Source organism: Lactuca sativa, chromosome 4, assembly GCF_002870075.4.
Source record: "Lactuca sativa cultivar Salinas chromosome 4, Lsat_Salinas_v11, whole genome shotgun sequence".
Taxonomy (NCBI): Eukaryota; Viridiplantae; Streptophyta; class Magnoliopsida; order Asterales; family Asteraceae; genus Lactuca; species Lactuca sativa.
The window spans coordinates 23,467,906-23,495,252 of NC_056626.2; the positions used below are offsets into that span (position 1 = coordinate 23,467,906).

At 31.6% G+C, this 27,347-nt stretch overlaps 1 protein-coding gene across 1 annotated transcript; it reads left to right on the top strand.

Moving 5' to 3' along the window:
* The first annotated feature begins 11,165 nt into the window (after positions 1-11,165).
* Positions 11,166-26,658, top strand: LOC111898195 (MADS-box protein FLOWERING LOCUS C). Its single transcript, XM_023894121.3, has 7 exons — positions 11,166-11,550; positions 25,501-25,570; positions 25,649-25,701; positions 25,770-25,863; positions 26,086-26,127; positions 26,252-26,293; positions 26,394-26,658. Exons 1-7 carry the CDS (start codon positions 11,360-11,362, stop codon positions 26,472-26,474), a joined length of 573 nt encoding a protein of 190 aa, XP_023749889.1. The 5' UTR covers positions 11,166-11,359; the 3' UTR covers positions 26,475-26,658.
* The last annotated feature ends 689 nt before the right edge of the window (positions 26,659-27,347 follow it).

The following is a 27,347-nucleotide window of genomic DNA, read 5'->3' on the forward strand; positions in this document are numbered from 1 at the left end:
TTTATAAAAAATGGTTTTTGGCGTTTCATTTATGTTTTGAAAATGAAAATTTTGTTTGAAAATTTAAAATATTATACCGTTAGTGATATAATATGTGATTTGATTTATTACTTAATTATTTAAATTTATAAGTTATTTAAAATTTAATAATTTAAATTGTAAATTTTCATAGAAAAAAACAAAGTAAACCAAAAGTAGTAACTTTTGGTATAAAAGGATTAAGACGATAGGTTCAAAGTTTGGGCTTTTGACAACATTAACCTCTTAACTTTTCATTCCTTCAAATTGACAACAACTTCCCTTATCTTCTAAACTAATGCACTTAATTAATTTCCTAAACATTTTGGTACCTATTCTAAAGTAGAATAACGACAATGCCAAATCAAGTTTCCAAAAGTTAAAAGTTTTAACCCTCTATCTTAAATTTTATTTTAACCCATGATTAGCTTCCTAATAACCTTAAAACTTAAACTTCAATATAATCTATTTATTTTATTTGTTTCAACTAGGTTACAACCCATGGGAACCGCTGATAAAATACTTATAAAACATTTATATTATTAAGAAGATTTGTGTTTTTCTAAAACCTTTTGTAGTAATTAGTTAAAATTAATATAATATATTTACTTGAATATGTTATATACATACATATTATGTATGAGACTAATTGATGAGGAGATAGAGAAGGTTAGTTGATGAACTCACATTAGTCATTTCGTTTGTAGGGTACATAGTTTAGGGAACAGCGGTTGCAGGCTTGCTAAAATGATTCGAACTTTGATAAGGTTTATATTGTGGATAAATTAACTTCAAGAAAAATGGGATGATGTATTTTCAAGATGACTTTCTTTATCTATGTCGTATCCAAAACTCTTAAAATTGCACATGTTCAACACTACGGTTGCAAACTATAACCTTATTGATGTATGTCTGTTACTATGGATTTGGACACACCAATGCAAAAGACATCTCTTTTATGTTGAAGTGGATCCACAATCCCTTCAAATAAAAGTGTTATATATATCAATCTCACAACCAATCTTTTTTACAAACTTATGTTGGAATGATAGATAATTGTATAATCATTTTTGAAATTTCTAAGATTGTTAATATTCATTATCTTGATGATTTAGTTTTTTGGTTTTCCTGTATAGGTTTTGTGGAAATTACCCCTCTTCTCAATCATAATTTTGTGTTACTGTTAATTATTTGAGTTGTTTCAAAGACTATGAGTTTTTACTTTTTTACAAGTATTCAATGCCCATGTAATTGTCTAAAATAAATTAATGGAGCAGTTTTGTTTTTTATGCTGTTTATTTTCTTCAAAATAATATTATATAAAATAATTTGATCGATTATGAAATTATGACTATTTTTAGTTTGCTAAAACTTGGAATACAACACATTTACCTATATTTTGGGCTTTTATAATGTTCAATCTTGAAAGTCAAAGAAACAATATTGAATTTAATACTTAGGAATAGCATACATGCATTTATAAACACAATCTTCCATGTCTTGCCCAAAATACCCTTAGAGTCTTCAGGGAATAATTTGCATCTTTTACATAAGTAAAAAAAATGAAACTATGTTGTTATTTGTATACAAATACCATTGCATCCTACTATGTGACAAAATTGCCCCTGTCCACCCATATACGACTTGAAAGACTTAGCTTATGAAAGACTTGTTGCAAGGAAGGTATATGTCATATAACTTTGAATTTGAATCATAGATTCCATTCCATGGTTGCCAAAAGAATAAAATTCAATTTAATCTTTCTTTTCATTGATGAAATTACCAAAATTCCATTCCAAATACATTTTGCTAACAAAATTATATGTTTCAAGTATCTTTGTCATGGAATTTGAAAGAGGTATAGAAGGAAAAGTACAAAAGAAAACATTTGCCAATAAAAAAAAATCAGAAAATAAAACCTATGATGGGGTCAAACCAACCCCAATGGGAAGTACAAAACAAAAATCGTAGGAACATAATGCCGATGGAAAACCAATAATAAAAAATGAAGAGTGCAAACCAACTAAGTAGATACAGTGACATGTACACATACACATATGGAATGAGAAAAGAATAAAAATTAAAGACGAACCAAATACATGTATTTTCCGAATGAAAGTGATTGAAAGGTTAAAGTATTTTTTTTCTCTGCAGAGGATTCGTAAGATAAACAAATGTGTAAATGGAATACCACACATGTAATATACATATATACCCGTAAATTGGATTGAAATATGCAGAGGATCTTTGAGATAAACAATTGCAGGTCATGATATTAAACAAATATCATGGAATTCTATTAAACATATATCTAGAAGTTAATAATCAATTCCAAATATAATGCATTTTAAATGTATTGATAATATGGTTAGTGTGTAAATGCATTTAAATCTTACTATATTACAACCTTTTTAAGCGGAAATTTGAAAAATCAATTGGATTTTCAAAAACCGATTGAATCGATGGAAGGATAATGAATATATGACAATTTAAGAAAACCAAGGGTAAGGAAGTAAATTAACATTGAATGGAAAACGAAATATAAGAGTGACATGTCATCAATAGAGTCTCTTTTATTAAGATAAAGTAGATAGATCTTTTATTTATTTATTTATTTATTATTATTTAGTTAAATTATTTTCCTTTTATTTGTATTTTCAAATAATTTATTTTCACAAAAAAAAAATGATAAAATTTCTAACGCCAGAATCCGGATGTTAGTGTTACAAATACGAATCATATTTCGCTACCTGCATATCCAAAAAAGAAAGGGAATTAAACGGTGAACCCTATATTTCTAAGTTTTATGATGGGATATCCATGCTTTAACCGGTAGGCCGAAGAAGATAATTTTGTTTCAAATTATCAAATATTACACATTATGGTTATAAACATCAAATAAATACTAAAAAGTAATTAAAATAACTATTTACATGTTGCAATTTGTTTAGTTATAATGTCAGATAAGATAATAAAGAGAATTGTTTGTTTTAATCCCAATGCAATGCCGAAGATATATAACAATTTTAGTTTTTCGATATAATCTAATTTTTATAAATACTAATTACATTAACTATTATGTGAAAAATTCTGTTCACTGTAACAATCTAATTTATTGATTATGTTTAAAAGTTGTTATATATTTGAAAACATTTTGACTATTTTTGACATGTTTTTATTTTAATAAATTTTTAGTTTTATCTACGATTGGATTAATAATGTTACATCGTATTATATATTTCATACAATTTTCAACATTTACTTGACATGATCGACGATATTTTAATGTTATTTTTAGGGAAAATGACTCTTGAGGGTAATTAACTTTTGCGTTTGTACTCATTTGGTCCTTTTTTTTTGTATTCAATATACCATCGAACTTGTTGTTGGTGTTTACCATAGCCCTTTTGACCAACTTTTGACCTGTGATAGCCGGTCAAAAGGTTATGGTGAACACAAACAACAAGTTTCATGGTATATTGAATACAAAAAAAAAGGAAAGGGACCAAATGAGAACAAACGCAACAGTTGGTTACCCTCCTGATTCATTTTCTCTTTACTCATTTACAACAAATCCCACATCATCTCCTACTGATATTAATGACTTTATGATTCATTCTTGCTTCTCTTCAAAACATAACTCACGAAAGGACATTATTCATGCATGTATAACTTTGTAATGCACTTGAACATTTATTAGGGGAATCTTGACTAAGCAGACGCATTTCATGACTACATTTACATTTCCAGTCAAATGATTTATCGTATCATGGATTCTAGACAAGTCTACAAACGAGTGGAATCACAAGTGCTGTGATTTTTGAGTTTACTTAGCTTTAAGATCGAACTCATGGGATAAGATACAACATCAATATGTACAATATCATGTTGCTTTTGTAGACACATCACCATAATATTATACATATTGATGTTGTATCTTATCCCATGAGTTCGATCTTAAAGCTAAGTAAACTAAAAAATCATAGCACTTGTGATTCCACTTGTTTGTAGACTTGTCTAGAATCCATGATACGATAAATCATTTGACTGGAAATGTAAATGTAGTCATGAAATGCGTCTGCTTAGTCAAGATTCCCCTAATAAATATTCAAGTGCATTACAAAGTTGTACATGCATGAATAATGTCCTTTCGTAGGTTATGTTTTGAAGAGAAGCAAGAATGAATCGCATAAAGTCATTAATATCAGTAGGAGATGATGTGAGATTTGTTGTAAATGAGTAAAGGGAAAACGAATCAGGAGGGTAACCAACTGTTGCATTTGTTCTCATTTGGTCCCTTTCCTTTTTTTGTATTCAATATACCATCGAACTTGTTGTTTGTGTTCACCATAACCCTTTGACCGGCTATCACAGGTCAAAAGCCGGTCAAAAGGGCTATGGTAAACACCAACAATAAGTTCGATGGTATATTGAATACAAAAAAAGAAAAGTGACCAAATGAGTACAAACGCAAAAGTTAATTACCCTCAAGAGTTATTTTCCCTTATTTTTATAAGTATTTTGGGTCTAGATTCTAGAATTAATCAAAGGCTTTGTTGATTCCCGCACCATCCACTCTTGTTTTTTTATTTGGGTTATAAATATCCGAAAACCTCATATCCGCCTACCCATGGCCCAAATATGAACTTAGCAATTTTTTTTACGGTTTTGACCTTATTTAAAAGTAATTAAAATAACTATATACGTGTTGCAATTTGTTTCGGTTAGGCTGGACAGAGTGGAGCGGAAGACCTTCCTTCACTTTGGAACACCACACCGTGGCTGAGGGAAGCTTCTCGTGGGAAAGGGGTGGGGGGAGGGGGTGCCGCACTCTCTCTCCTCATTCTATTGGGTAGCTTTTTTTTTTCTTTTTTTAAACCTTTTTAATATTTATAAAATTATATATCTATTAAAAAATATATCAAAATTCATGGTTTTTAATTCTCTACAAAATGAGTATAATATATATATGAAATATATTTTAAAAAAAATATAAAAAAATAGTGAGTGGAGCTTCTCACCAATTTCTTGGGTTTTAGGTGAGGGAAATGATGGTGTGGCCTACAAAAAGTGAGGGAAACATCCCTCCCACACCCTCCTGTCTTATAATGTCATATGATAAAGAGAATTATTTGTTTTAATCGCAATGCAATGCCGAAGAGATATATCAATTTTAGTTTTTCGATATAATCTAAATTTTATAAATAATAATTACATTAACTATTATGTGAAAAACTCTGTTCACTGTAACAATCTAATTTATTGATTATGTTTAAAAGTTGTTATATATTTGAAAACATTTTGACTATTTTTGACATGTTTTTATTTTAATAAATTTTTAGTTTTATCTACCATTGGATTAATAATGTTACATCGTATTATATACTAGATTACAACCCGTAGAAACCACGGATAAGAAAAAAATATTGATAATTAAAAATGGTAATGAAAAAATAAAGATTTAAATTTTTTATTAAATTAATAAGATATATGTATTGTGTAGACTTTTATATTGATTATTTAAATTTCTTTAAAATTATGAATTTATTATTTTAATGAATATTGATTATTTAAAATTATTAAATGTCTACACAAAAATAGGCATAAAACGTCCATTTTGTAACATCCCGAATTTCAGAAGTATGAGTTGAGGGTTTAAAGTGTAATTTCGATGAAGGGACTCGACGAGTAGGTATGCTTACTCGCCGAGTCGGAGCGGGTTTGGGTCGCGAATTAAGTGACCAACTCGCCGAGTCGGAAGCTGGACTCGACGAGTTGGTGCTAGAATGAGAAAAACCCTAATCTTAGGGTTTGCACCCTATTTAAAGGTCTTTATGTCCTTCTTTCAGCCTCCTTATTGCCCTTGAGAGACAGACAACCCTAAGCTTGTGTGTGAAGCCAGTGGAGGGAGATTGAAGCTTTGAAAGGTTTTCTAGTGGAAGAAGCTTGAAGATCAAAAGGGCTTGCATCAAGAGAGTGGTGTAGATCCAGAATCTACTGCAGTTTGGGCATATCTTGGAGGTAATAAGTTGTTACCTTGCCTTTGTTGCTTCTAGATCTATTCTTGAATGAGATTTGGGGTCATTTTGGTATGATTGAGATCTATTTCGGGTTTAGAGTTTAGATTTGAGGTTGCTACTCCAGATCTAGACTTGTGATGGTCTAAAATGTCATAAAGCATCAGTCAATGAGTTGTTGGTGAAGCCCCTTTGTATTAAACCTTAGCCCTAGAGCGATTTAGACCTTTAACTCCTTGGTTTCACGTAAAGTTTGCAACTTTACGTGGGTGTTATGCACTAGAAGAGTGGATCTACAGTTTGGAGCCCCTGCATGGCTCGAAAAGCCTCAATATGGATTAAGGACTGAAGGGACTCGGCGAGTCACATGGGTGGACTCGGCGAGTCATATGAAGATGGGCATGGCCTCGACGAGTTGGAAGAACAACTCAACGAGTCTATTGAAGATTGTCGTGGACTCGACGAGTCTGTTCTTGGACTCGGCGAGTCAGGTCGTAGAACCCCAACCTCTTTTGGTTAAAACCTCGGATTAGTGAGTCGGTTGGCGACTCAGTGAGTTGGGCATGATGGAACTCAAAGATTGTTGGAGTCGACGAGTGTTGGAGTGACCCGGCGAGTTGAGTCGTGCTGTGAGAGTTTTATGAGTTTGAGAACTTGGCGAGTCGACGGGTTGACTCGGCGAGTAGAGTCAATCAGGAAGGTTGACTTTAGCCATGACTTTGACTTTGACATGTTTGACCTTCAGGGGTGTTATGGTAATTTTCGGATATTTATGTCATTGGATTATTGATAATTATAGGTGTTGAAGTTGGAGGCAGTGCTTTGAGTTTGTGCTTTCGTGATTCGGTTCGGTAGTTGCAAGGTGAGTTATCCTCACTATATCAACAGGGTCTAAGGCACCAAGGCCGACCCTTTATCGGATGGGAATCCAGGTATTTGTTTGATATGTTTTTGAGTTTCTAGATCTCAATCCTGGTTTTAGGATGGTGTTATGTTAGTGGCCTGGTTAAGGTCGGTATCCTGGTATGTAGGGTAATCTTATGTTAGTGACTGGTTAGGTCGGTATCCTGGTTAGGATGTTGCTATGCTGCATGATCTGATATATTTGTTTGTTTGGCTGAGGATTGTTATGTGATTAACTATTTTATGTGCACATGGTTGTTTGGCTGGGGTCGGGTTGAGGCGGGTCCGACTTTGTGCTGTAGGCCAACATACCCAGGGCGGAATGGATAGACCGAAGACCCAGCAAGCGGTCCGGATAGGCTGAAGGCCTAAGAGGGCGGTCCAGATGTGTCGAGGCTCGGAGAGTGGACCAGGCCAACTGAAGGCCCAGTGCGAGCGGACCAATCATACTGTAGACTCAGAGGGTGGACTAGGTGGATCGAAGGCCTGGTGTGGACGGACCAATCACACTGTAGACTCGGTATACATGGTCAGACTCAGAGAGTGGACTAGGTGGACTGAAGGCCTGGTGCGGGCGGACCAGTCACACTGTAGACTCGATATGCATGGTTGTTCTGTATTGTGATATGATGTGAGTATGGTTATATGTGGTTGATATTTTGGGGGTAACTCACTAAGCTTTCGGGCTTACAGTTGTAGTGTTTTGGTTGTAGGTACTTCAGGAGATCGTGGCAAGGCGAAGACGTGATCGTACCGCTCCTCATACTTCATGATTTTGTGATTTGGTTCTGGGGATACTCTAATGTTAAACTCTTTGAAAACAAGTTGTAATAACTTAATGGATTTTGAATGAATTAAAATGTTTTAAATTGGTTCAAATTTTTATGAGTGTTACAATTTTCTTATCTTTAGGGTTCATGTGAGTGTCTTCATAGATGGTTAAAAGAATTTGTATATAATAATTGTTGTATGTTTGTAATTGTTGTTTAGTTCACATGTGAAGCAGTCAAATAAAATTATAATATTTATTCTATCAACAATGAAATTATTCAACAAAAGTTTCCTAATTGGATCTGAATGTATGATTCACTTTTAAAGTATATTATTATAATTAACAGCAAGGAGGAGGAACATGTAAATTTTCGAATTTGCCCTCCTTTTGATAAGTTTATTGACAGGTGTCAAAGAGTTAGATAAGATGATAGTACTGTATTTACCACCCAAGTCATGCAAGTATAAATATAATTTGATTTTTTACGCACTACTTTTGTTTATAAAAATTTACTACATTTTATTTAGTTAATTAATGAACAAAAATGCTTAATACGGAAAGGAAAGAGCTTTAGCGTATGATGTTTATGGAGTTGCAGGCTTATCCAATTTACCAAATATACAGTTGGATGGTTATAGATCCAAACATGATGTATGTTTTGTTTGCAACTATCCATTTATCAATTGAGCACACAAAGTCTGACAAAGTGATGAACGTGAACATGCTAGTGGCTTCATTTTTTCGGTAATTAATAACAATGAAAGTACTGTTTTTTTTAATTATAGTAGTATAACATACCTGTATCAAAAATGTGGAAAATGATTTAAAAAATAAATTATAGTTGTTTATATTTGTCTCGATTATTTAAGAATGACTAAAATCACAAAACAAAACCACACCTACCTGTGATTCAAAACCAAACAATAAAAAAACAATTTCCAAAAAAAAAAACATAAGAACCATATGGGGATTCGTGGGTGAATAAAAAAGGAAATTACACTAAATTTCTAATCTCAAATTTCTATGCATTCTGGTGTAATATATAGACATACTGGATGCTTCATTATTTTACTTAGAAAACTGATAATCAGAAATGTATTTAGCATTGGTACGTAGTGAAAACTCATGTGATTTAATTATATAGAAATAACACAAACCATAACCAATTTTGTTAATTATTTTATGAATAAATCAAAATACATCAAAATAAAACTATTAAACGAAAGCATTCCATAGGCACAAACTTTTACATTCAACCCGATCTTTTTTTACCATCAGGTAAGTTAGGACCATGGTAATGGTTTATAATTCAGATAAAATACGTAAAAAAACATCAAGTTCCTTTTTCAAAATTAGTGACTGCAAAATTAATTACTGAAATGAATCGACAATTTTTTAAATCGGTAAGCAGTTCCCTTCCATTTCAAACTTCACCCAAACATAATTCTCACGAGCTCTTTTTATTGAATTTAAGCCTCTCCTACTCCAGGCTAAAAATCCTTGTGATGAATAATGATAATATGTATAATAATCATAATAATGATAATATGTATAGCAATGAAAGGGTCTCCTACCTCTATAGACTTAACAACTTGTTAATACCTTCTTTGTTCACCATAAATTCATAAGAGAAAATCATAAATTAATGTCGGTTGAGTGTATTAATCTATTCAAATTTGGTTATCAAATTATCTATTTTGTCAAAAAGGTTGTGTTCCATCATGATCTGAGGCATGAATGACAACCATGAAAAAACTGTATTCAAAAGACCATCAAATAAGACATAAAGTTCTAAGACCACTCAACTTTACCCACAGATTAATCACTGCTGCAGTGTTATAAGATTCAAAATCTTCATTTCAGGTAGATCTGTAGCTTCATACTCACAAAACAAAAATAACCCAAAATATTATCTTTATTTTCCCGTGGAACCGTTTCGATATCTTCATATTCCGATAACGTCACTTTAAGAAAATATTACACTCGTATGAACAAATAAAACCATATAGAAAAGGGATGATAATGGTCGGGTAACATATAGAAAAGGGATGCTCGTGGTTTAGGGATATTTCGAGAGAGGAAAACAACGTTAATTGGTCATTGGTGGCAACTCTTGGTAGCAACAACGATTGTCAGAAATTATCAACACCTTCATTATTAGGTCGGAGAACCAGCTCACATACACACAATCAAATAGATGGTATAAATATAAACAGGGTTGTACTCGGGGTGTGTGTGTGTATGTGTGTGAGAGAGAGAGAGAGAGAGAGAGATTACTCTGATGCGATTGGTGTTTGGTGGAGCAATTCAACTAAGAAGTAAGCAGAAGAATAGAACCCTAAACAATTAAAAAGGAGAATTCAAAAATTGCGGCTGAAGACAGCCCCAATCGACAATATCAAATGGAGAAGTTTGAGCTTCATAAACCAGAGAGATTTAAAAAGGCACCATCAACAAAATCCTTGATTTTTTTTGTTAATATATCGACTTTAATGTTGAAGTTTGATGTTATACGATCTGAAACGAAAAAATGGAATCAATTGCCTCCTAATGTCACGGGATTGCATTCAATGGGTTGTTAATATATGCATATCTACGTAATTGGTAAAAATAAGATGAGGGTATTATAAGAATTTAACTTTGGAAAATAGTGTGCGGAGGAGATGACACGTGGCATAATATGGATTCTTTTATTAGGGTAGAGATTTCATACATTTTCAACATTTATTTGGGTCTAGACTCTAGAATTAACCAAAGGCTTTGTTGATTCCCACACCATCCACTATTGTTTTTTTTATTTGGGTTATAAATACCCGAAAACCTCATATCCGCCTACCCATGACCTGAATCTAACCTTAGATTTTTTTTTTTTTTTTTTATTTTTTATTTTATTTTATTTTATTTTTACACTTTTGACCTTATTTTCAAATTATTTAAAGATTTGGTCCAAATGTTTCTATAAAAAGGTTACAAACTTCAATTTATAAGCAATATTTGTCTATAAAAGGGTCTTAGTAACAAGATCTCAAATCAATTAATTAGTATTGCAATATCACATCATTTATTATAAATAGGTTAAAAATAAACTTTATAACTTAACAAGTTCGAAATTCTTTATATAACTATTTATGATAAGGTATCCATTTTTATGATTATCTCAAATTTATTGTCCAAAATCGAATTATACAAATATATGTTGTTGTTATTTTGATTTATTACTTAATTATTTAAATTTATAATTTATTTAAAATTGATAATAATAATTTAAATCCTAATTTTTGATAGAAAAAAACCTAAGTAAACTAAAAATAGAAAATTTTGACATTGAAGGATTAAGACTAAGAAGGACTACCGTCAAGTCAAATCCGACATGTGCATTAAGTGATACGTGATTCGACCCCTCTACAAAATAGTCTCCAAAAATCTTTTTTTTTTTTTTTTTTTTGTTTTTTTCCTACAAGACACAGAAGTGCAAAGGGAGGGGTATCGAGGTTTTCAAATATGAATGACGAGGCACCCTTCTGTGAAAGTATGGTTTTTTATATAAAAGAAATAAAAAATATAATATAGAGAGAGAGATTGAGGAATAGAGATATATATCGCATAGAATTGAAGTGTTCATCGGAACTGAAAAAGTTAGGTTTGAAGAATGGGGCGGAGAAAGTTGGAGATGAAGCGAATCGAAGACAAGCATAGCAGACAAGTGACGTTTTCAAAGCGGAGATTAGGGTTGAACAATAAAGCGCGGCAGCTTTCCGTTCTCTGCGATGTCGACGTCGCCGTCGTCGTCTTCTCCTCCTGTGGCAACCTCTATGAATATTGCAGCGGTAGTACGGAAAGGTCAGCCATTGTTTTGTTATTATATTCGATATCATGTTTTCCTTTTAGCCTTTGTGCGTGTATGCTGTCATGTACGGAGCAAACAATAAGCTTTAGTAATATATACAACTGTGTCTGTGTCTGTGTGTATATCTGCAATCGATCGAATGAAAATTTCTAGGGCAAGAGGTAAAGTTAATATAACAGTATTGGAATTTCTTTTGATAGAAGTTGACAACTTGCAAAACTTTGAAAAAGGTTTTTTTTTTATTTTTTTTTAATTTTTTTTTATGATAGCCAATGTTTTTAGGGATGGGAAATTAATAAATTATAGATAAAATTTGTATAACTACTTACATAGAAATTAATAAATTATAGATAAAAATTGTATAACTACTTAGATGAGACGTGGGAGTCGGATTATGCTTTTGTTTTACCATAAGTTTGATACCAACTTACATTCATCATTCATATGACCTTTATGTTTGATTTATTTGATCTTTTATGCATATAGTTCTACTAGACAGTTAAATTAGAAAATATTATTTAACTTAGGAGAAGATCTATGATCTTGTAATGTTGTTTATTTATGTAAATCTTTAATCTTAAATTATTTAAGTATCCAATTTGTAAATTTGATTTTCTTAGTATTATATAAAGGTTTGTAAGAAATATTTATATCAAATTAATTATTAGTTTTGAATGGATAATAATATTTGTTGTTTTCTAAAACTTTTGGTTTTGCGACTAAGCTGACAACTCGACTGTAAATTATAAAGCAAATCAAGTAGATTATATTGAATCTTTAATATCGAAAACAAAATCATAATCATCTCCCCACATCTTCAAAGCATGAAGGTGTTGAAGTTCTTTATCATTACACCAACATCATCAAAATATACATTAATTATGGACTTCAGTTCCTACTCTCATTTTTACAGAAATAGATTTTAATCACCCGATGTTGGATTTCGTTTTGTTCGTTGACAAACCCTAACTCAATGTCGTAATTTGAAGCTTAAGAAATTCAAAGTGTATACCGGTTATCATATTGGATGTGAATCGTAATTCAAGAACTGGATTCGTTATGCTATAAATTGTAACAATGAAGAGCTTATTATGTTGTGGAATATGAAATATAAAGTCGTGTTTCTATATGCAAATAGTAAAGCATCAAAGTTTGAGTTTAAAAACAATACAAAGATGAAAATCATTTTCATATAGTGACAAAATTTTAAGATTTCTTAATTCCCGTTGCACATATTTTCACCCCCTCTCCATCATCTCTTTCACACAAGTCACACCACCCATTTTTTATTCTCTCTAACCTCAACTTCACTCATCACTTTCCATTCGTGAAAAACAAAACCAAACTATGAATAGTTTCATTGAATCACATAAACCAATACCTATATTGTAGTATGACTACTCCAACCAAAGAGTTCAAAGTTTGAGGACAATCAACTATTTGCAAACTACATTAAATAAACCTTTGGCGATCTATGCCAGTGCCACATAAGATGTCACACGACCCTTAATTTGTCATGTCTTATTGAATCAGTATCCATGTTATTTTACTATTAGGGCATGGTGTAAGTTGTTGCTATAATAGCTAAATTGTTCCAAGTATCATGCTATAATAGAAAAAAATAGATATCGACAGCAATGATCGCAAAAACATGAGATATGCTACACTATGACAACGTTTCACAAAAATATCAGAATATGACCTATGAATTTCAAGAATGTTCATTTTAAAAGTTATTCTTTACAAAAAGGTACTTCGAAAATGATTTTTCAGAAGATGACCTGTAATTTTCAAATAAATTTTAGAAATAAATTGTGTCGAACTGGTTTCTGGTTTTCAAAATATTATTTTATGAAGTAAAGTTATTTCAAAAATAACTTTATCATAAATTTCGAACACATGTTATAATTTTCGAAGTCACAAAATTTCAAAAATTTATTTTCTGACATACAGTAATTTTGAAAACTACATTTTTTTTTTTGGTATTTTCGTATACTATTATAGTTTTCAGAACACTTTTTCTATAACACTTTGAAAAATCTGAAGTCTAAACATGTAAAATTTTTTAAATGATAGGTTTTTTCAGTCTATTTAAGCAAGTATCAGTTTGTTCTATACCTTATATATTTCTAATATGAGTGAGTGGTCATAAAAATATTTTGAGATGGCTTTAGAAATTCACATAAATGTTTTCCAAATTTATCAAAACAAATTTCTGACATTCAACTTTTAGGACCCACTTAGTTTTGTAAATTGTAACATGTGGTCTGCAATGGTTGAATCACAAACTACAATACTGGAAGCAATTGCTACATAAACTCAGTCCACCTAAAGGATTATCAAAATAAGAGCTAGAAAAAACATTACTCCATTTTTAAGGGCCTTTTAGATCCTATGAGGGACCTTTTGGATCCTATGTAGAGCCTTGTAGATTGTACACACGATTAGCCGCATCTCCGCGGTTAACAGTTGTAGGTTCGATGAGATGATCTCTTACCAAAAGGCAATGCTAATGCCTAGATTGCCGAAAAAATGTTGGCAAGCTGAGCGTCCGGTGCCTCTAATTCCCACATTGGTAGAAGTCATTTTCGTCCATTTGCAATAATGTCTTTTAGCTTTACGAAATTTGATCTCATGAAAAACATTTTGGAAATTAGGTCCATAAAGGGGGTTACAACCAATATCAACAACCATAGTGAAACACATTACAATTACAAATGTCTAAGTACAAAATACATAAATATGTGATTAAGTTTCAGTCTTTCTAACTTTCAAAAGCCCACCTTCAACTAAGCATCAAAATGTCCACTTATAAGGATTATGTTCCTCAAAATCATGGTTCTTGAAAATGGAACACATGACAATTTAAAAACAAAATACATAAGAAAAATATCTTGTGAGATGTATAGGTTTTAACACAAATATCTTCATCAAAACATAATGAGTAATCTTTGCTTTCGGTAATAAAATGAAATATATACTTGCTACCCAATGACATGCCTAATGCAATGTACGCAATGCATGACCACAACCCAAATGCAATATTAGGTAATTAATACCCCAACGTCAGGTCTTCCTGCTTCATTAGTTTTATATATTTCCACTTGAATATGTATCAACTCTTATTTAACTTAACTATGTACCTACTCTTATTTTTATACAAAGTGTTTGATCACAATTGTGATATGCTCATTCTTTACTAGTAGAAATGAGACCAATTTGTCATGACGTCATACTATATACATCTACCTCATGAAGGGTGGTACCACCCCGTTAAAGGTCCCAAATATCATGTGTCTAGACCAAAATAGCAAGCTAAATGCAATCACATTCCAAAGCATACATGAGCAAATATTATCTTTTATGCAAATTTTAATCACACAACGTGTCATGCCATGAATCATGCTATAATTAGAAGAGCTTGGATAACATAAGAAACATAAACAAAGCTTCCATCTAAACATGGAAGATATGATCTACAAATAACATCAGAACAATGTAAAATATATTCATACTTCCAAATATAATAGTCAAGAGTATCAACAAATTATAATTTCATAAAATACAATTCAAGAGCATCAAAATACTTCCGTTTTATAAACTATTAGTCAATTGTATAAATTATTTCTTTTTATCAAATACTATCTAAATGTATCAAAATACTTTACTTTATACTAAAACTATTTAAGAGTAGCAAAAATACTTACTCTATACCAAAAAATTTAAATGTATCAAAATACTTTACTTTTATCAAATACTATTCCAAACTATCGAAATACTTAACTTTTCTCAAATACTTTATAACTTTATAAAAATGTTTATAACAATTACTTCTACTTATGAGATGTATCCCAAAAATGGAAAGTATACTCACATTAACTAGTTAGTCTCAATTAATTACTAACTGTGTCATTGTCCTTGCCTTGTACCTTTGTCCCCATCTTCCTTCAATCCTATTTAATAAATACAATATGATTGTTTAGGAATTCACAAGTTTGCTCCAATAATACTATATCATTATAATAATTCCATTCTTTCCAATTCCTGTCCCTTATTTCGAGTTTGCTCCAATAATATTATATCATTATAATAATCCATACTTTCCAATTCTTGTCCCCCATTTCAATATTTCAATTTTTTAATTGCACATTCTATGAGCTAATGTTATTTACACATTAAATTTCACATATAATAAGCTAATTCTAATAACAAAAATCCAATTCAATCAATACTTCAAGTTTAACTTCCATATATCAATCTCTTTTTCTATATCAATCTCCTTTTTCCCAATTCATTAGATTGAATACCAAATACAAATTGTAACATGTTTATAACAAATTAACAATGTATACCATGTCTATTTTACAAATCATCACTATTTATATCACATTACAACATTCCAAACAAATTTCTAAACTACGTTTTATGTCATAATTCTCCTTTCATCATTTTTCATGATTCATTCTTCATTCTAGATGATTTAATGATTATAACAAAATAATAAATATTGAGTTATCATTATCCAACTCTAATTTCAATATGCAAACAATTTTCTCAAGTAAGGTTCATGGCCCAATTCCATAAATCACTTTTCAAGCTTGAATAATGTTATTGTTACAATCAAGCATGTTAATAAAGCTTATTCGCCATACTCCAAGCTTGAAACTAACAAGAAAGTCCAAATAAGAAGTTAAAATTCATGACCATACTTAGTTTCATCATCTTTATCATAATCTAATTGAAGATTTTAAGATCTTTTACCTTTGATCTTGTTTTTTGAAGTCTTGACTTTGTTTCCCTTCTTATAACCTCCATATTGGCCTCAAAATTCAATAGCAAAAATCCATCTTGTTTTGTCTACAACCTTTTCGTTATCAAATACCATTTTAAAGTATCGAAATACATTACTTTTCTTAAATACTTTATAAATTTATAAAAAAGTTTATAATAATTACTTGGTACTTATGTCATATATCCCAAAAGGGAAAAAATCCACATGTACTTACGTTTGATAGTTGGTCTCAACTTGTTATTACTCTTGCCCTTGTCATTGCCTTGTATCTTTGTCCCCACCTTCCTTTAGGGATGTCAAAAAGTCCCGTGGGGGCCCCATCCCGTATGGGGGCATTTGTTGAAAAAAATCGGGGACGGGGGCGGGGGCAAAGTTAACTCCGGTTTTAATTTCAGGGGCGGGGGCGGGGGCGGGGGATGCAATCCCCGTCCCGTTTGCCCTGGTTGACATCCCTACCTTCCTTCCATCTTATTCAATAGGTACAAATATAATTGTTTAGAAATTCACAAGTTTGTTGTAACAATACTATATCATTCTAATAATCATATACCTTCCAATTCTTGTCCCTCATTTCCATAACACCGATTTTCAGTGTCATAATTTCACATTCTAAGTGCTAATGTGATTTGCACATTAAATTTAACTCATAATAAGCTTAATTCTATTAAGAGCATCCAATTGAATCCACACATCAAGTTTAACTTCCATTTATAAATCACCTATCCCAATTCTTTAGATTGAATACCAAATACAAATTATGACATTTTTATAACAATGTAGAACACGTTTATTTTACCTAATGCATCATTATTTATATCCAGTTCCAACACTTCATATAATTTTCCAAACTAGGGTTTAGGTCATAATTCTCCTTTCATCAATTTTCATGATTTAATATTTATTCTTTGTGATTTAATGATTAAATGTTGATAATAAAGCTTGATTTATTATTATCCAACTTTAATGAGCAAGCAATTCATATATTCTTGCTAAATTTCTTCATATGTAGATGTAGCAATCTCAATACATAACAACCATATGTTTAAATATGTTACAGTTACTTAATATTTCATTACTAGCACTAGATTATTACATGCAAGCTAAATCCATCACATATAAAATTCATGTATATAACAATACCCATCAATGATAACAACTAATTGAAAGAGTAAGGATGTTTACATTTGAATCCAACATTGATGATCTTGATTCTTGTTAAAAGTATTTGATTTCAACTTAGTTCCACTCAATTTAGGGTAAGAACACCCTAATTTCACACCTCAGGTTACATACACATATGTTTGGGAGAGTTATGGTTCAAATGGTGGTATTTTAGGCTAAAAACTCGATTGTACAACTTCTTTCAACATGTTTTCACGAGGTCCACATGATTTTTAGGCTCGGACCATGTGAGTTCAACATAATACACACCATGTTGGATCACTTCCATGGCTTAGCCAAAATTTTCAACAATTTACCGTAGTTTTTCCTTAACTTTAAATCATCATAACTCTTCATCTAAACTTCGACTTTGTTGATTTTTTCTGCCACATCTTCATCTTTGTGTCCACTACAAATTCCATGTTTTGATTTTTTTTCAAAACATTCATGAATCTCAAATTATATTCCCATGAACATGAGGATTGTATATCTCTTCTCACAAAGTCAATTTATCATAACTTTATCATTTCAACTCTAAATGACTTTATTCTTTTTGTATTGGATTCTTATTAGACTTAATAATTTATGTATTTCATGCATTGTAATTTGATTCTCACAAATACTTTCAAGTACTTTATACCTAAAATCAAATGTAAGTGCCTTTACTTTAGTATCATGTTTCCAATGCCTTTCCCCCTTGTATAGTTGTCTTTAGACAACATTTGCTTATGTATTTTGAGCTACACAATGTATTTCGTGATTCACTTTAGCCATATCATGTCTTGTTCCAAGATTACACAATATAGCAACCTATTTTAGTCTTTCTTTTCAAATATAACAACCTTCTTTGTTAATTCTTAAATTTCAAGCCCAAGTGCTAAATGTTTGGCACTTTTTAATTTCTTATAGACACTAAAACATGTATAAACATATTTTCACTATAACTTAACATATGCCTTTCATTTAGCACCACTTTTTCATATTATTCCCATTTTGGGTAATTATCACACATAGTTTACAACCTTTTCTCTTTTATTCTGATTTTTATAATTCAATTTACATTGATTGTGAATGCAAGTATAGTGATTCCTCATGTCACATATTTAAACTAACACCGAGCTCTTTATTAATGACAAAATTACCCTTATCGTCTATTCACTCTTTCACATTAATATATAGTTAAAGTTTCACATACAAGTTCATCATTACATGAAAAATTTCAGCTGTGACAACTACCTACCCCTTAAGACAATTTTGTCCTCGAAATAGGTAATGCTATAAAAGCTATCAACATTATTAAGAAAAAAATATTCAGCCCTAAAACATTAACAATATATATATATATATATATATATATATATATATATATATATATATATATATATATAGTATCAAATGTTTTTCACATCTATTATGTGCTAGAATGCACCAATAGGAATTTAGTATTAATTATATGTATATTAAATGCTATCCATACTTATAACTCACTTTTATGGAAACTAATTAAATTTGTCATTAATGTCAACAATAATATTCTTTCAGAATGAATTCATATCTAGAAGAATGAGAGTGTATTCCAGCAGAATGAGAGTATATTCTAGTAGAATACACTCTTGTTCTTCATATTCCATTCAACTATTGTAGTTTAAGCGAGTGACTCCTGAAACAAAATACGAACTCATATATAAACACCTAGATGCGAATTTCTTCTGAAAGAATGTTATTGCTGAGATTAATGACGAATTTAATTAGTTTTCATAAAAAGAAAATTATAATTGTGGATATCATTTAATATACATATAATTATGGAAATCATTTAATATCTATATTTATTTAATTAAATGATTATTTAATTTACTAAAGTTCTATTGGTGCATTCTAGCACACAATAAATGTAAGAAACAAAATAACCTAGCCATATATATATATATATATATATATATATATATATATAGAGTCAACATACCTTTGAGTTTGTGCTACTTTGATTCTTTCCCGTCTAGTTTTCCTATTGAACCTAGAACAGGGATCTCCAATACTTCTAGGCTAGGTTTCGCCAGGTGGTGACTCATTTCTTTGCTTCAAGCCTATTCCTCTCAATGTAAACATAACTTTCTCTACGCTAACGCGTTTTGTCAAAGGATGAACTATATTTTTTTCTTTGCTTTTATATAACTAATTGAAATAATTTTGCTAGTATGTCTCCACTTACCATTATATATTTGATTATATTCCCTAGTAAGTACAACAATGCTACCATAATTTATACAAATGGCAATAGTTTATGCCACAAAGGACTATATTCTAAGAAGTTTTTAAGCCACTTAGCTTCTTCAATAGCTTTGTCTGAAGCTACAAATTTTGCTTCCATTGTAGAAGGGTATTCTCAGTCTGCTTAGATGATTTCCAAGATATATCAGCTCCACCAAGTGCAAATACATACTTACTTGTGGATTTACCTTAAGAGGTATTGGAAATCCAATTAGCATCACACGAGGTAGAGGGGTCAAATGGGGCATTGGAAGTCCAATTAAGATGAATAGAAGGATCAAATTGGGTAACAACCTGCCTGTCATCATAGTAGTGTCCGAACATTCTGAGTATGCTTTCAATATAATGGGATTGTGTAAGATTGTATCCTTCATGAGTTCTACAAAGTGTTATACCAAGAATTATATTAGCCACTCCAAATCCGTCGTGTCAAAGGAGGAGTGTGCCATTTTGTTGGTTGAGCTTATAATATCTAAACTAGTTCCCATTATAAATATATTGTCTACACATAAGCATATGATGGCGTTGGTCTTTTTGTATTGTTTGATATGAACATATTTATCACACTCATTTACTCTGAAACCATTTGATAAAAATGTATCGTCAAACTTCTCATGCCATTTCTTTGGAGCCTATTTTATTCAATAAAGTTATTTGATTAATCTACTCAGTTTATTTTCTTGACTCTTCATTATAGACCCTTCAATCTAATTCATATATATTTCTTCATCCAACTTACTATTCAAGAATATAGTTTTCACCTTCATTTGGTGTATTTCCATATTGTAAATGGATATTATTTCTATTAATACTCATATTGTTGTTATTGACACTCCTGTTGACGATACCCTTTAGCTACTAAACTAGCCTTACACTTATCAGGTATGAACTTTTTAATATCCATTTGTGTCCAATTGATTTTACCTAAAAGGCAAATCTACCAATTTTCATGTATTATCCATAGCATCCTTATATGTTTGGGGTATATTACCGACAACATATGTCATGATTAGGTCAAAAATCGTTGGATATTTTTATTCGTTTGTTTCTTCTTTGTTCCAAGTTTTCTTCTTGAACCTTGGAATGAATCTCTTCATTTGATTGTAAACTTTTGTCAAGAATTCTCTCTTTATCCTTGTAAGGAAAAAAACCCTTCAAAGAACTCAACTTATGTTGATTCCGTAAAGATATCATTATGAGTATCATATACTTGTGATTTGTATACTAATAACCTATAAGCTGCACTATTATTCATTACAAGACCAAGATAAATACAGTCTATGGTTTTTGGTGCAAGTTTAGTGCTCTTAGAAAGTACTTGCACCTTAGAAAGACAACTCTACACTTTCATCCTTTTATAAGAGAGTAGTTTCCCTTTATACAGAGCGTAGGGTGATTGATAGGTAGATATATGACAAAGAAAAGGGATATGACCAGGGGTAATGTAACAAAGTAATTAAATCAAGGATAAAGTACTTAAACACAACCAAGATTAACGAAATTCGTGAAGGTTGATGTTAATAGTGATAAAGCAACAACACCACACTAACAATAATCAAGAATCGAATCCTTTCGTGTATGAACACTCAAAATTAGCTTCACAAGATATTGTAAATTCATTATTCAAAAGATGTCTTTTCTGCTACAACTTGGAGCTCTTTATATAGGCTGTTAAATAAAAGGAACATACTAGGAAAACGAAAAGACTAATGAAAGACCAAACGTTGCAAAAGCAATTAAAAGACAATTAAAGAAGCATTAAAAACAAGGAATGGGCTAGTCTGATACTCGCTAAAAATGGTGTGGATTTCTTGCATCAACCTCCTTTGGTTAGGAAGGTTTTGCCCTTAAATCATTCAACGGACCATCGTCAAGATAAGGAGAAAGATCTCCAACAATGAAAGTTGTTGATATGTTTGAATCTCCCGATAACTCTAGATTGTAAGAATTATCTACAATCCTTTAAAAACACCATAAATGGTCGATCTCCTATTTCCATTAGCTTGTTATTCATCTTTGAGGGAAATCTTTCTTTCCTTAGGTGCAACCATACTAATTTTTCAGGTTCAAAGAGAACCTTTTTATGATGCTTTTTGGCATTTTCTTGTACAAGTCATTGACATGCTCAATCTTTTCCTTGACTTGTTCATGAATCTTCCGCATTTCCTTGGCTAGAGTTGATGCCTCAAAGTGAACTTCGCTACCCTTACGTAGTTCTATCAGATCAATAGGGGTGAGAGGATTCAATCCATAATTCACTTCAAATGGTGTGTATCAAGTAGAATACGCTGGAAACTGGTTATAAGAAAACTCAACAAAAGAAATTTTAACATCATCAAGGACTTGCTCACCATACTTCTTAGCAAAGTTATGAGTGTTTGATTGGTTACCTCGGTTTATTCATCCGTTTGCGAATGATAGGTAGTGTCGAATAATAACTTTGTGCCTAATAACTTCCATAACGATTTCTAAAAGTAGCTGAAGAATTTAACATCTTTGTTAGAAACTATGGTTTGGGGGACTCCATGAAGACGTATAATCTCTTTAAAGAATAGATCAACAACATGAATGACATCATCTATTTTGAGATACAGAACAAAGTGCGTCATTTTGGAGAAACAATCCACCACAACCATGATAACATATTTCTCACGTTGCGTACGAGGAAATGCCACTATGAAATCCATAGAAATATCTTCCCATGGTTGGGAAGGAACAAGTAATGGAGTATACAAGACTTGATGAAACTTGTTTTTAGCTTGATGACATGTTGCACATCTAACAATAAGAGTGGTAACATCACTTTCCATGTGTGGCCAGTAGAAATGTTCTTGTAATACACTAATGGTTTTGTTGATTTCAAAATGACCAGCCAATCCTCCTTTGTGAGCCTCTCTAATTAGCAACTCCATTATGGTTCCTTTAGGAATGTAAAGTTTTTTGTTCTTGAAAAGAAACTCTCTTGGATGAAATAAGAACCACAAGCTTGATCTTTGCACTCTTGAATAACTTTAGAAAAATATGGATCATTTAAGTACAATTCTTTAATGAAAGAAAAGCCTAATACCCAAGAACATTAAGCATGATATATCTCCTTGAGAAGGCATCTGTAACAATGTTAGAACTTCGTGTTCATACTTAGAAACAAAGTTAAATGATTGGAGAAAATCTACCCATTTTGATGTCTTGGGTTCAACTTGTTTGGCCATTGATATGCTTGATATTTTGATGATCAGAATGTAAAACAAACTCAAGTAATGATTCCAATGATCTAGAACAAGCATAATAACATAAAACTCTTTGTCATACGTACGTAAAAATAGTTCTTTTTTGCTTCATTCAATTTCTCACTGAAATAAGCTATAAGGTGTTTATTTTGTACCAAAACAACCCTTATACCAACTTTGCTTCCATCACATTCAACCTCAAACAATTGGTTGAAATCCGGAAGGGTCACAACAGGCAACAGGCGGCATGCACAAACATTCTTTGATTTTCTTGAATACATTCTGGACAGATCAAGTCCATTCAAAAGAGCCTTGTTTGATACACTCAACGAGGGGTACAACACTAGTACTGAAATTCTTGACAAACCTTGTGTAAAATGAAGCAAGGCCATGGCAACTCCTTATCTCTATTGGACTCGTGGGTACTGATTGTTGCCACCTTTGATTCATCCACCATAATTCCATCATTAGATACAACATAAATGAGAGAGATCACTTTTGGAGAAAAGAATTCATAATTCTCCGACTTCCCATAGAGTTTCCGACTTCTTATCACTTCAGATACTCTTCTCAAATGTTGAATGTGCTCTTCTACACCTTCGTTGTACACAAGTATACCATCAGAGTATACAACAATGAAATCGCCAAGAAAAGGTCTAAGAACCCCATTCATCAACTGTATAAAAGTACTATGAGCATTGGAAAGTCCAAATGGCATCCAAGCATTCATACAAACTAATTTTTGTTTTAAAGGCAGTTTTCCATTCATCTCCTTCACGGATTCGTATCTAGCGATATCCGTTCCAAAGATCATTTTTCAAGAACAAATTGGCGCCATGAAGTTTGTCCGACATATCATCCTATCTTGGAATATGATAGCGATATTTGACCGTAGTAGAACAAGGACTCATTCTTTCACGCATGTAGCCGTCAATGAGCTATTGGACTTGAAGTTGTAGTTCTCAAGTCTTTTCGGGATTATATGGGTAGGCTGGTTTGTTAGGAAGCGATGCCATCGGGATTAGGTCGATATGATGTTTAAGACCTATAAGTTGAGGTAATTATGGAGGTAAATTTGAAGGGAAAACATATTTAAACTCTTCTAGAGGCGGACGAATAGTCGTGGGCAAAGGAACATCGACGAAGTTGTTTTCAACTAGCAATAACACATAAAAACATTTATCTTTTCAAATAGCTCTCTCCATTCGTGCTTCGTTGATTATTAGATTTTTCTGCACTTGAGTAACCAGTCCCGGTTATTTCTTTTACAGCAAGATAAATGGTAGCGGTTCGAAGATTAGCTTCTTCTTATTAATCACAAAATAGTAGGTGTTTTGATGACCATCGTGCCGAACTTTTCAATCATATTGCCAAGGTCTTCCAAGCAACATATGGCATTCATCCATCGGTATAATATCAGTTTAGAACCTGATCTTGATAAGACTTACCAATAGAAAATGAGAGTAGGGCTTGTTTGGCTTCATGACGGATCCTTGATTAGCCATTGAAGCTGGTACGGATTCGGGTGAGATGAGGTTGGAATGTTGAGTTTATTGATAAGAGTAGTGGATGCAAACAAGCACGCCCTTGTCTGAACTAGAGAGACTTCTATTGATAATCATCGCTTATTTCTCTATATTAATATTTCTCTATATTATTCTGATTCCACGTGCAAACAAGCACACCCTAGCTTGTACGTTATTATATATATATATATATATATATATATATATATATATATATATATATATATATATATATATATATATATATATATATATATATATATATATATATATATATATATATATATATTTGTTGTTATTAGAATTATTATTCATTTCATTAACCGTGTAATATGTCTCTAAACTAGTTTAGCCCAAAACTTGGCAGAGGTTCATCGTCTTCTTATTGTCTCATCTTAAACATGTTACGAACCACTATCATTCCAACCTGGAACTTGAATATCATAATTAAGGGTGGTTTATTTTGTGGGCTAATTTTTGGTAACCCTAGTTTTGTTTCAAGAGTTTAATTTTGGGGTAATTGCACAGAAAAATATAAGCAACTTTGGTAACAAACTTCCAATTTACTGTACTTTGGGTGATTGTTGAAAAAGGTTTCTTTAGAATACCCAAATCTCCATTGGCTAGGTCTTTGGTTTCGTGTGTAATGTAATTCAATCTGATTGATATCCGTATCTGCAATACCAATAATATTCCAAAAGATCCGGATGACATATCATGAGCCTACTAATTAATCTCATTGTTATCTGCATGCATAGACAAATTAAGAAAAGTATGCATTCATGCTATCATTAGTCAATAGTAAAGTAGAAGTTGCGTTATCTGGCAACAACTGATCACCAAAATAGAAAACTGGAAGTTGGTTACTTTCTATATATATATATGCAAAATTTGCCTTTTATTTTTGTTTAAGGTGGCAAATGGACTTAAATGGTTGGTTATGGTCTCTGACTAGCTATTGTGCAGTGTCGACGCTATGGTTTCCAGGTATCATAAAAGCCGCCCTCAGGCAGAAGAGAGACCCACCCAAGATACGGCAAGTAATTACTATATATTACTATAACTTTGTGTTCAATCCAGGGAATTAACACTAAATTTTCCATTACGTACACAGGGAATTAGCACCAGATTCAAAACATGCAATGAGCTTCTACAGTCAGTAAAAAGGTATACGTATCATATACACGTGTGTTAAATGTCTATTATATATGGAAGTTAATACCAGCGCTTGACAGAGTTGATGAAGAAGGGAAAGATGTCTCTATGAGTGACATGACAGAGTTAGAGAAGGAACTTAATGCTGCTCTTATGCATACACGTTCTAGAAAGGTAGGTGTGATCTGAGCATTTGGTTTTTGTTTTCTACTTTTCTTTTGTTGTTCTATATATGAATATCATGCTCTGTTCTATTGTCTTTATATTGGAAATTAAGTTACGAAAACAGAATTCATATTCTTTGAATAACAAGTAATAAAATTGGTTATGGTATCTTAATTAATTAATTATATCGAGTCTCTATAGATTGACACTAACTAAGCTTTGTTTGCACAGACACAGTTAATGATGGAGCGCGTATCAAGCCTTCGTGAACAGGTATGAACAACCCTGATACCTATTAATTACAAGTCGATGCATTGTTTTCACCTCATCACACTAAGCTTCACTTACTTTTGTTGGTATCTAACATTTATATATTGTTGGAGTTGGTGTTGTGTAGGAAAAGAAATTAAGCGACGAGAATAAAGAACTGAATCGGCAGGTAAATATCGATCTATCTTTATTAACTTACAGCAAAGATTCTCCGCACTTAATTAATTGCTGCCATGAATAAACAAGTGATGATCAACGTTGACTTACAGTTACAAGTGGCATCAGCAGTAAACCAGTATTGTTCACGTCCACCCCAAAAACTTCGAGCACTCCCTCTCTTCAAAGATTAGCTACTTCCTACACTACAAATCTGTCTGTTTGTTGTACTCTACGAATTAATCAATAAGCATCTTCGAACGGAGTTAATGGGAAATATATATATGTATAATATATGTATATAAACTTGCACATATATATATAGTAACTAAATAAATTAATATTGATTCACCAATAAAGCTTGTATATGTTTGCCGATGAAGCTCTTGCAGTTGGCGTCTTCTAGAAAGAGAAAGCTACCTACGACAACTATCATAAAGAAACCCTGAGAGAGAGAGAGAGAGAGCTTAACCATGAAGAAATCTCCCTAACCTCCACTCCACATTTTTTAATTATATTGGTCACCGGCCATTATACAAAAGTTGTCTTGGAGAATGGGTATTCGACCTAATCCATAATAGAACAATTTCATAACAATGGTATTTTCACTACGTGAACAATTAAGATTTTTATAAATGACATCACATAGTCTATATTCGTAGGTCCATGTGTCGTTAATTTGCAGTATTAGTTGGTCCATGTGTCATTAATTATGAACAACTGTTAGATAGGTTTTAGAATATCATTAATTTGTCCATCGAAGATATAGAAATTTAATTCACTCACATTTTATATATATATATATATATATATATATATATATATATATATATATATATATATATATATATATATATATATATATATATATATATATATATATATATATATATATATATATATATATATATATATATATAGCGTAAGGTTCAATAGAAAACCATAATTAACCAAGGAATGAATCTTTTTTTCAACTTTTAGAACTTAGTTTTTATCAAAAAAAAACTAGAAATACAGAAATTAATAACTTTTTATCCTTTTTCCAATGATATAAAATTCGATTTTTT